Source organism: Vombatus ursinus, unplaced genomic scaffold (genome assembly GCF_900497805.2).
Source record: "Vombatus ursinus unplaced genomic scaffold, bare-nosed wombat genome assembly UNPS02014781.1, whole genome shotgun sequence".
NCBI classification, from domain to species: domain Eukaryota; kingdom Metazoa; phylum Chordata; class Mammalia; order Diprotodontia; family Vombatidae; genus Vombatus; species Vombatus ursinus.
In genome coordinates, this window is record NW_020954559.1 from 7,867,034 (window position 1) to 7,879,559 (window position 12,526).

General features: G+C 36.2%; 1 protein-coding gene across 1 annotated transcript in view; it reads left to right on the plus strand.

Annotated features, from left to right (window-relative positions):
• Positions 1–12,526, plus strand: part of LOC114046108 (unconventional myosin-XVI-like) — a 682,808-nt gene that overhangs the window by 82,306 nt on the left and 587,976 nt on the right. Inside the window, exon 3 of the mRNA XM_027866362.1 lies at positions 12,357–12,427. Within this exon, the coding sequence (XP_027722163.1) occupies positions 12,357–12,427 (71 nt within the window). The remainder of the gene's footprint in view (positions 1–12,356; positions 12,428–12,526) is intronic.

Here is a 12,526-nt window from a genome sequence, read left to right on the forward strand (position 1 = left end):
GTTGTCAAAATGGAGAATTTATTTTAAACACAGTTAATGAAGATGTAAGGTGAAAATAAGCCCATTAAAAATAAAAATAGTAAACGTATGGGACTTTCAAATGATGTTACTCTAGACTAAGTGTATCCTTCCATTAAAAAAAAACAAACCTAAAAGTAATTCATAAGATTGGTGTTTTTCCCCAAGAAGGTTGGGGTGTGGTACATGATCAGGCTCTAAACAGGCTGACCTAGTCTCTCTGTGCTAAATCCCAGTGCCTCTGGCAGTATTGAAATTGGAATTGATAATTTCCAAGGGGAACTTCATTTTTCTTTTTACATTAGTGTCACAAGGTGCATATTTCTCTACATGAAGATCTCTAGGGACAACAGTTATAAATGCTTAATGGGGCATATGCCTGCATATGAAAGAAAAATGGTCTTATTAATGAAAGGAAAAGGAAGTTAGTGGTTGAAATAGGAACCTGGGGAAATAGCAGGGTAAAATAATTACTTAAAGGTTTGGAGTTGATTTGACACATAATTAAAGATCATTGAAACTGGTCCCAATAGGGCTAAGAGGGTTCAAAGTTTCTCAACTTCTTAGGATACTTTCTTACATGATCAAAGATGGCAGCTATTTTTTTTAATCTCGTTGAAAAGCTTGATTATAAGAAATACATTTTTTATCATATTAGGAGGTCAAATCAGTATCAAAAACAGACCAACCTACAACTTGTGTATATCTAAACCCTGTCATTCCCATCTTTAAAGAATATTGTGACAATTAATAATGAAATATGCAAAAGTACTTTGAACACAATGGTTATATTCGTGTAATTTCTGATTACCACTTCAATAAATATTAGAAATATAATTAAACTCAACAAACATTTATTAAGCACCTACTGCAAGGCCCTGTATTAGGCAATAATGATATGAAGACCAAAATGAAGCAAGCACTCAAGGAGCTTTTAATCCGTAAAATTTTAATAACTCTGACCTTCTTTCTATTTCATAGCAAACAACTTTGATATGTTACTTCCCCAGACTAGTATACTAAAACAGGAAATTCCTACCAAAAAACTTGATATTTTAAAATTACTAATAGCTGAGGATGAACTTACAAAATGGAAAATTGTTACTTAAATAGCAACAATGAGAAATTCTAGTATTAGTTGTTCTAACAGTGGCACTACAGACTTTTTCTGTGTCTTAAAATACAGTTGACAATAAGGAAAATTAGTGACACTCTAGAAACCCACTCTATCTTGCCCAGAACTAATTCATAAGAATTTTAGTTTGCCTCATGGTCAGGTAATTGGGGAACTCAAGTGGTCTTCTCTAGTTAGCATTTCTGGATCTCAGTTTCTTTTTCTTTAAAATAAGGAAGACTACTTAATATGTTCTCTAAGAAACTGCCCAACTCAAAATTCTATGAGATTAACTTTCACCAAGAAGGTATGGAAAAAAAGTGGGACAGTTGTGTGTCCAAAACTTGAAGTCAAACTTGTCCAGTAATTGATCTTTTTTTTTCTTTGCCATCACTACCCATGGTTTTTGTGTACTTTGTCTTTATTATCATTTCCTAGGTTCTCCCTTGTCACCCAAGTTTTTCCTCCTGTTCTAGTGTTGTCATTTTTGTTTGTTTTCAATGGATACTTAACTTCCATCTAATATCTGTAATAAATCTATCTACAATTTCCTTGAAAAATGGTTAACAAGATTCTTCCTCAGCATTTATTTTGGTGAGTATCCCATTACCCCATCATGCTAGCCATTCCATTTTTCTTTTTTGATGATACTGATTATTGGAAAGTTCTTCTTTATATTAAACTAACATCTATCTGCTTATAACTACTCCTTGGTCCTAGTTCTGCTATATGGAAGTACATAGACAAGCCTTATCCTAGAATAGTTCATTAAATATCTGAAGACTATTATCAATTTTTGTTGCTGATTATTCAGTTAGCAGTAATGAAAGATGTCCTACTAATTTATGTAGAACTGTAGGATGGAACTAAGCTCATAGGTTTGGACTGTAAAAATAAAAACAAAGAAAAAAATCATACCTGTAAAAATTGAATGCAACAAGTAGAAGAAAATGTTTATGAAAGTCTCATATAGTTCTTGTTATCCAAGTATCAAAACATATTCTGACACTGACCTCTTGGACCCGTGCCCTGTTTTTGTTGTTGTTGTTGTTGTTTATTTTGTTTTGGTTTGGTTTCTTTCTATTTTTTTTAATCTTTGCAACAATCCTCCTTTTGTTGCATTATACTTTTACTGCTCTGATCAATCCACTTATTCTTCAGATAGTGACTATGGTCTCTGTCTCTTTGATGCTTCTGATCCTTCTCTGAGCAGAAGCCCTTTCTTAATCCCATTGAGGAAAATCCAACTTGTGGCATGAAATATTCTCAATCTTACCTACTGTTGAGATCTGTCCTTAGCCCTATTCCAGGACAAACCAGAAAGAATCTTAAAGTCATGGGGACAGTTATAGTTCTTTTGCAAATAAAATCAGCTCTGAGTTTTTTATAACATGTGAAAAGGAAGTAACTTAAAGTCAAAGATTGTTTGCAATATAACAGGTCTTAATTTAGTGTAAGTGTCCTAATTTAACTTACTTGTGAATTGTGTAAGAATTTTAGTTTGCATTTCAAATGTAAGATTCCTGAAAATTTGTTTTCTATGGAACAAAAGAGTCAGATGAATGTGAATTCATAAGGAAAAAAATGACTCAATTTTTTATAAAGAAGTAATTGATTGTTTTCAACTCTAAGTTTTTGGTTGGTATTGATTTGTACTACAACTGATGATCATTATTAACTTTATTTTTACTCTTGAATTATTATTTTCCCAAGTTTTCTACAGTAAATTTTGAAAAATTTTTGAAATAGGACAGATAAGTTTTCTATTCATGAAATAAAGGCATGATCTTTACTTCTTTGTCAGGATTTTACACACTAAGATCATTATTTCTATTCCTACAGTCTAAGGGGATAACACCAGGAGATAAATACCTCCCTAAATGTTTAACTCATGAGTCCCCATCAGCATGCTCCCTCTAAATAGCCAGTAAATTCATTTTTTAGCAAAGGTATTTACTCAAAAGACATAGCAGGCACAATAGGTTAGAAATAATTTCCCCCAGCAACAAAGGTGTTGTTTCCCACAAATATACCTTGAGTATGGGATGTGGAAAGACTGGGTTCAAATTTAAAGTATAATGGTAGTGAGACACATATGTGGAGAATACTTGTGGACAAGGAAACTTTAAACTCCAGAACTGTAGGATTCAATGTCCTTTCTTTTTCTAGAGGATCCTCATAAAGTTTTCTGTGAGTTACCTTTCTGGTCAGGTAATAAAGCTCATCATAATGTATCATGTCTCCACTGGACCAGCAGATGAGTTGGGCTTTCTTCTCCAAGTGTACAGTGTCTCAGCTAGACCAGCAAATACATTGGCAGACTGTGTTGAGTTGGTCACCCTCAGACTGTGCTGGATCCTCACCAGGGTCTGACTGGATTAAATGAAATGAGTAACAATCAGCACTGAGTAAGTTATTTTTCCACTTGAGTGTGTGGCTGCTGGATGGGACTTGGCAGCCCATTGTGTTACTTGGCAGATGCTGCCAGAGTAATCTGACAGTGGGCCATGGTAGTCCACTGGACTACCAGTGATGAGGTTCAGGGCACCCCAAAATTTTGGGGTACAAAGTTGTCCTGAAAGAATTTGCTCAGGCTGTCTCCAAATCAAGTGTAAGTATTTATTGGAGGTAATACAGCACAACACACTAAGCAGGCTTCTTTGCCCCTGAAAGGAGAGCAGCATAAGGGAAATCCCAGCTTAAGGGGGGAGTGGCAGCCCTCCAAGGGAGAGGTGGCTTAGGGGAGATGGGTCCTTAAGGGAGATGGGTCCTTAAGGGAGACACCCATCAAGGGAGATGCCAGCTTAAAAGGGACACCCTCTGCTTAAAGAAGGATGCCCACTAGCTGGAGAAGCTAGTGATTCTTTTTGTTTTTAATTAATTAATTTATGTTTAGTTTTCAAAATTCACTTCCATAAGATTTTGAGTTCCAAATTTTCTTTCCATCTTTCCCCTTCCTCCAAACCAAAATAGTATGCAATTTGATAAAGGCTCTAAATATACATTCATATTGAGCCTGTATTCACATTAGCCATGTTGTAGAGAAGAATTAGAACCAATGGATGAAACCACAAGAAAGAAGAAACAAACAAAAAAGAAAAAGAGAGAGAGAGCAAATAATATGCTTCAATCTGCATTCAGACTTCATAGTTCTTTTTTCTGGATGTGGACAACATTTTTGTCATGAGTCCTTTGGAGTTGACTTGGATCCTTGCATTGGTAAGAAGAGATATGTCTATCAAAGTTAGTCATCACACATTGAGGTTGTTACTGTGTACAATGTTCTCCTGGGGGCTAGGCAATGGGGTTAAGTGACTTGCCCAGGGTCACAAGCTAGTAAATGTAAAGTGTCTGGTCTATAGCACAATGATATTCCATTACATTCATATAGCACAACTTGTTCAGCCATTCCTCAATTGATGGGCATCCTCTCAGTTTCCAATTCTTTGCCGCCACAAAAAGAACTGCTATGAATACTTTTGTACTTGTGGGTCCTTTTCCCATTTGTATGATCTCTTTGGGATATAGCCCTAGAAGTGCTATTGCTGGGTCAAAGGGTATGCACATTTTTATAGCTCTTTGGGCATAGTTCCAATTGCTCTCCAGAATGGTTGGATCAGTTCACAACTCCACCAAGAATGCATTAGTGTTCCAATGTTCCTACATCTCCGGCATTTATCATTTTCCTGTTTTGTTATGTTAACCAATCTGATAGGTGTGATGTGGTACCTCAGAAATATTTTGATTTGCATTTCTCTAATCAATTGTGATCTAAAACATTTTTTCATATGATTATAGGTAGCTTTAATTTCTTCTTCTGAAAACTGTCTGTTCATATCCTTTGACCATTTATCAATTGGGGAATGACTTATATTCTTATAAATTTGACTCAATTCTCTCTATGTTTTAGAAACGAGGCCTTTATCAGAGATACTGGTTGTAAAAATTCTTTCCCAGTTTTCTGTGTCTTTCCTAATCTTGGTCGCATTGACTTTGTGCAAAAAATCTTCCCAATTTAATGTAGTCAAAATTATCCATTTTGCATTTCATAATGTTCTCTATTTCTTGTTTAGTCATAAATCCATCCATTTTCCATAAATTTGACAGGTAAATCATTCCTTGCTCTCCCAGTTTGCTTATAGTATCAGAGGCTAGGGTTTCTTTTAGAGTAAAATCTGCTGTGGGCAGAGAGATGAGGTGACCTAGGAGTTTGGGGCATTATCTACTCCACTTTTCACCTCAGGGCAGAGAGGTGGAGGGTCCCCTGTTAGTTACTTTCATTGACCAGCCTACTTGAATCTCATTATCTCTTAAAGTGGATTTAAGTGGTTCTTGAGAAAACGGGCACTCATTGACTGCTCTATTTGAATGTCATCACCAGCAGCTGCTAGATGGAGCCAGGCAGGCTGCTCTGCCACTGGGCAGTGGATGCCAGAGAGGACCAAGCAGGACATTCTATTGCTGAGGAGTTACTGCCATACTTGGTCTGGCAAGTTGTTCAGCAACTGGGGACTTCAGGGCATAGGAGCTTTGCTAGATGGCTTCTCTCCTGGTGCCATAGACTTGCTTTTCAATGGACAGCAGTAGTACAATATTTTTCCTTATTTAGCCAATGGCTGGGTTTGAGGGTACCATGTTAATTTTAGCTAGGGTGCTACAGTGCTCATTCAACTAGGGCAAGGGACCTTAGTTTAACATTAATTGGCAGAAGCTTCTTTCCTTTGAATCCCCAGTGCCTTAGCTCAAAGCCTCACCTGTTTGTCACTGTCTGAAAGGAGATGAGAGAAGACTTGCCTTTAACTTCAGCAAATACTGCCTCATGGTGATTAGTTTCAACTCAGTCATTTTCACCTCCCTTATTCCTTTGGAAACATACTTAGATGAAAGAATGACTGGGACAAAAGTCTATGCCCAGGAGATAGTTTCATTGACTTGCTGGCCTTTTCATAGACAACTAAAATATTCAAATTTCCCCCCAGATTTTAGGGTGGGGAAAGTTTGTTTTGTTCCCGAAGGCTTTTGCATTTACATTTCAATGTCTCTCTCTTTTGGTCTTTGCAGATCTCTATAGCTTTTTCTAAAGTCTCACTGGGGTACCATTCCCTTGCATAATGTTATGGAAACATGCTCTAAACAAAATGTATGTACATACATACATACATATATATATATATATATATATATAATTTAAATTTTCCATAAGGTTTGGAAAATATTTTCCATTCATTATCTCATTTGATCACTAAATTTAGTATTTTTTCTGCTTCTTCTGTGATTTTTAGGATCCTATACACTGGATTTATTAAAAGGAATTGATCAGTAATCTAAGTTCTCTGCCTCAATGTTCCCTTTTGTAAAATTGGTTTGCTTTGGGTATTAATTAAAATTGTTTTCAAATTTTGATTTGTTAGGCATCAAGGTGATGAGGTCTAGAGGTTAGGAGTCCTGGCACCCCAAAATCACGATACCTGGGTCCTGCCCGAAAGAATTAGACCCAAGCCTTCTTGCAGGCAAAAACAAAGTTTATTGAAGATTTGCCATATTAGCTAGACTCTTAAGGAGGCTGAGCATCTATGGGTTATTGGCTAGATTGTGAAAATCTGAGCAGTGGCTAGATTCTAAGAATCTGAGCATCTTAATAGAGACAAGATGGACCTTATATACAGAAAGACTGTGGGAGAGTGACCAAGTAGTCCATGAGGTAATAGAATTACCAAGGGTGGGAAATGAACCCTAGGTGGGACCAAGGGTGGGAAGTGGTCTGGGGCCAGAGTTTTCCCTTTCTGGGGCTCAGATTCCAACCCCATCAAAGGCCTTTTTCAAGTCATATAAAATAATTGGGCATGAGGCTGAGCAAAGGGAATGAAAAAAACGGAACATGCATTTTTATTGAGTACTATACAGATTTACTATTTTTAAATCATGGCCTGAAGAAGGATGCCGCCATTGAATTTATTATGTAATAAAATGGTCATTTCGGGTCTGCCATGTGATATAGTCAGGGAACTGAAGATTTAGTGCAGGTTTAGACATTGTTGGTTCAGAACCTTCAGAATCAGAATCTAACTGGGAGTTTTTTCTCCTCTGGCAGAGTTTAAAAATCCCAGAAAACTAGGGAATTTCACTTAATTTTACTGTATGCTATAATTAAATCTCTTTATGTCATATTATATAATAAATAGGCAAACCTATGTTTGAGAAGAATCAAAGAATTATTCCTCAAAAATATGATGCCTTAGTGTTAGAGCAAATGATTTTTTTTTAAAAAGAGGATATATTTTCTAAGTTAAAGGGGGAATGATAGGGTTTGTTGCCAAAGTTTCCAAATGCCTGAGGCAATTGTTTTTATTATTATTATTATTATTTACACATCATAATTTTGTAACTATGTGGCAAATCAAATAGACTCCTAGAGTCAGGGCATGGAGGTTTAAGTTCATAGGGTCATTAGATTTAAAGCTGTGAAAGACCTTAGAAAATATCATTTTAAGGACCTCATTTTTCAGGTGAATAAAAGAAAAAGAGAGAAACAATGAAACTAATTGACTCACTACAGTTTTTATGGATAACAAGTTACAAAGCTGTAATTCAAACACAAATTGTCTTTTTATTCCAAACCCAACCTTCTTGCCACTATATCAGCACAAGTCTATTAACTTATCATGGGGTTATTGATTTAGAGCTAGAAGGGATTTTCGAGATCTAGTCTCACTCCCTTATTTTACAGACTAGGAAAATGATGCACAGAGAGATTAATGGACTTGCCTAGGATCACCCATCTGGTAGGTTTCCTACCTTAGTCTCTTTGACTCCAGATTCTGCATCCTAGCCATTGCATCATGTTGTCTCTCGAATGTACATTCAATATACATTTCAAAATGCATTCATTTAGCATTTTGAGGCCAATATTGAATGTCAATGGATACAGATAGATAAAACACAAAAGAGAGAGAAATAAACTTTCTTCTATCAAGAACCTTGTAATGAATGGCCCGCTGTTAAGTCTACCATTGAATGATTCTGTGACCATAATTCATGACAATTTTATACATGGAGAAAAACAAATACATGAACACAATAACAAGTGATTGCATTTGGAGTCCTGGCTTCTGCATTCCATTGTAACACTCTCTAAATATGTCATGTAGTTACCAACTTATTTCTTCTTTCTGGACCTCGTTTTCTTACCTACAGAATGAGCATAATAACTTGAACTACCTAACTCACAGAAATGTCATGAGAAAAATGTATTAGCGCTACAAAAATATAGGCTGCTGTTAGTGATTTTCACAAAAGGTATGCACTAAACTTGTAATTTTATTGCTGTAGGGAAATACTAAGTAAAAAAAACTCCCTCTACCAATGGAGGCCTGCACCTTCCCTTCGACTTACAGACTTGGCAAATTCCCAAGAGTACTGAGCAAAGGTTAAGTGACTTGCCTTACGTAACTTACCCAGGGCCACAAAGCCAATATGTGTTAGAAATGGAACTTAAAACCAGGTCTTCCTGGCTCTCTAGCCACTATATTATTCTGCCTCTCACTTTATCATAATTCATGACACTTTAGAGTGTAGGGAATATATGAGCTTAAACAGTGTCATAAAAAGCAATGTAGTGTAAAGGATACAGGGCTTTCTTCAGCGTCAGGAAGAAATGGGTTCAAATGCTGCATCTGTCATACCATACCATCTGTTTGACTTGTTGCCTAAACTCTTAGTGATTGGGATAACCTGCATGAAAAATTTTAACTGCAATTCTGGAGTAAGTTACTGTTATTATTAGGTTATCTAGGTGTCACAGTGTATAGAGAGCTAGCCCTAGAGTCAGAAAAACCTAAATTTAAAGCTAACCTCAAATACTTACTACCTGTGTGACCCTGGGTAAGTCACTTAACCCTGTTTGCCTCAGTTTCCACATCTGTAAAATGAGCTGGAGAAGAAAATGGCAAACTATTCCAACATCTTTGCCAAGAAAATCCCAGAGTCAGATGCGACTGAAAAATGACTCAGCAATAACTGTTATTGTTGGAGTGAGAATGTATGTGGTACCAAAATTGTAACATCCTATAACAATAATTCACTCTTTTTAAGCCTAAGGGCAACATAATGATCCCTCTGGCCCATATTGTTCACTACTCTGCTGCTTTAGAGAAAGTATACTAATTTTTAAAAATAGGAGTACAATCACAATTTTTCTGAGTGCCACATAGCACACTAACATTTAGGCAAAAGTTTGCCTTTCTTCTTTGATTAACATTTACCTCTTTCTGTGGAGATAAAAATTATCCAACCTACAATAAGAGAAATGGAGGCAGAGCTCAGAGTCAATGGCACTTTATCAAAGGATCCATGGTTCCCTCTAACAAAGTAGACCTCAGATCTTCCTTATTATCTCAGATTCCCCCTCCTTTCAGGGCTTTGTTTTTATAGGGTTTGATATCTAAACATTCAAGAACAGCTCTACAAGATACAAAATAATTCCATTGGTTGATATATGATGCATAGACTAAAATAAGCAAAACAATGTATCAGTATAGTTGTGAATCGGGCAAGGCAGGAAATATTTCCACTGCCTAGGTGGTCATAAGATGGTCACAAGGTGAGCAACTGCTCATGTTGGACAAGAGAGAATGGTCGAGAGGTACAAAAATAATTTTGAGGGACTTTCCATGTAGTTGAATCACCTCTACCACACTGGGCTTGGTCACTATGACAAGGAAAAACATGGGTGGAGGGCCTCTAGTTAGTTTTCCATGATTATGCAAGTGATCTTGATCTTCAGCTCACAGCTCTGGGGCCAAATATACAGATCTTATAATCATGTCACATTGATTGATGCTGATTGGAACAGAGTAGGGGTCTTCAATGAGGCAACTCCCTCATTTCTAAATCTCAGCTTTTTTGTCATTGAGGTAAAATAAAATTTACCAGAAATGTTTGGGTTGAGAGTATTTACAAGTTCTCTTAGTAGACACTAAGACGGGCAGCTGAGAGGAAAATAGACCTTTTTTTCTTAGAATGTCCTTCTGTTGTTGATGAGGAGGTTACATCTGGTGATGTCAGCAGAGTCTTCTTTGAGGTGCTTGGAGGGCCAATGGCCCATCTCCATTGCTCTCTTGTCTGTCATATCTCAGTCCTTTAACCCATTGTCCCTCTGCTGCTAAATCTTTTAGCTCTTGATCTCTGCATCCCTTCTACTCTACCACCAGATTCTAGATATCTCTTAGTGATTCTGAACTAGCTCCTCCTTTTATAAATTTACTCAAATACGACAAATCCCTCACCTCATCAGAATAGACTATCAAACCTCATTCTATGTCTCTGATTCGAGGAACTTCTAGGCCTTGTTCACATCTATTGGGCAAAGGAGATTTATTTCCACTTGATAGATGTATCAGGGATTAACCTTTTGGTACTTAAAAAAACTAAAATAATTTAATTGATTTACTCAATCTTTACAAGAGTTGAGAACTTCTTTCTTAAGAGACTGAGGGACTTCTTTGTCAAGGAAGAAGAGTTTGAAGAGATAGTACCTGAGAGAACTGAGTTAAACTCTCATCCTATAGAGAAGATTGACTGTCACAATGATAACCTGAGAAGTGTTATTGTGAAATTTTTAACTACTATCTTGATAGAATTGCCTTTCCTGAGTTGCGGAGGAGTCAGCCATTGCAGTAAATGGTTAGAAGTAGCTTTGTCTTTGATCTTTCTCATAGCTGATACATTGTTGAAAATTTTTAGTATGCCTTTTATTGTTTATTATCAATAATCTTTGTAATGAAAGTAACAACAGCAAAAACAAAAACAACTAAAACACATTCTATACAAAGGCAGAGACAAAATAGCATTACATGCACATAAGCACTTAAGAAATTTTGACAGTGACATAGAATGTAAGTAGTCTGATTTGTTACCTCTTTTTTTCTGGCTGACATATTGATGAGATAAATTTTTAGTGGACTTCTTAGACAAATATCATTCGTATAGCATTATGAAAATTGGTCTCAGCTTGCAGACTTATAATTTATCACATTATTGTTGCTATCATTCTTTTTTGGCATGGTGCTGACAGGATTATTTAGTGATAATCCTTCTATAGTTATGTCTGGAGAAAAAAAATTAGGGTCTGAGATTTTGTTTAAATCACATATTCCTCTATTAATTCCAAGGCTTAGCACCTTTGGAAATATAAATCATTCTCATCTGTCTTCAAAAATCCTTAAGAGCATCAGACTAATATCGGTTAAGCACTTTCATTTTCATATAAGTAATCTGGCTTTCTGGAGATTTATATTCCAATGTTGCCTACCATAAACCTAGTTAAATCATTTATTCTCTGAACCCTGCTAATCAGGAAAGTTACTGTGTTTTTTCTTCATAGTTTTTTTTTTCTTTCTCTGTTTGAGATTCTTCAATTAGACTTCATAGATGTGTTGAGCATATGTTGACAATTAAAATTACCTTGATGTCATCCCCTCCATGTTGACAGTCTTTCTTTCAGTTTGTTAAATCAAGTCCATTACCCTAAGCTTATCCGTTAATTTAGAAGGGATGATAGAGGGCACAGCTTAGCACAATAGGAGGAACATTGGAATTGGAGCCAGAGGACCTGGTTTCATATCTTCCCTCTTTTCTCCACCTTCTATGACCATTCCTTCCTTTCATTCCTTCCTTTCAGCTGAAGAAATGATACTTCCCATTTGACCCCTGGCCAGAAAGTGACATCAGTAGGGTTGTAGATTTTGAGCTGGAAATCACTTGAGATATCATGTAATCCAAATTCTTAAACTGAAATGAGAAGCCTTTTCATATCTATTCACACACACACACACACACACACACACACACACACACACACACACACATATATGCTTACATCCATACAAACATATACGTGTATATATCTTACACATTTAATTATTTACTTGTCCTTTCATCAGAAAATATTATCCCCAAGAGAAAGGATTATGTTTCCAACTCTATTTTATTAACTCCAGCATTTAGCACAGTGCCTGGCAAATAGTAATCGCTTAATAAATGCTTGTTGACTGATTGATTTACTGCATGAGATATGAAAAGTTCATCCCATATATTTTCATATGTCCTGTGGTTTTTCATAGACTGTTTCTGGTTTATTTATTAATGACAATAATAAAACTGGTGAGCAAGAATGGTAGGTGGTGGAATTAAACAATATATTAACTACCTTCCATTCATATTGCAGTACTCCGCCTACTGAAGGATGGTGCTGACCCTCACACAACTCTTTCATCAGGAGGATCCTTACTCCATCTGGTAAGAACCATAGCAATTAGTTTGAAATGTGTAAAGATGACAAGGAGTGTATTAGCTATATTATTAACATAACAAAATAAAACATAACACAAAACACAA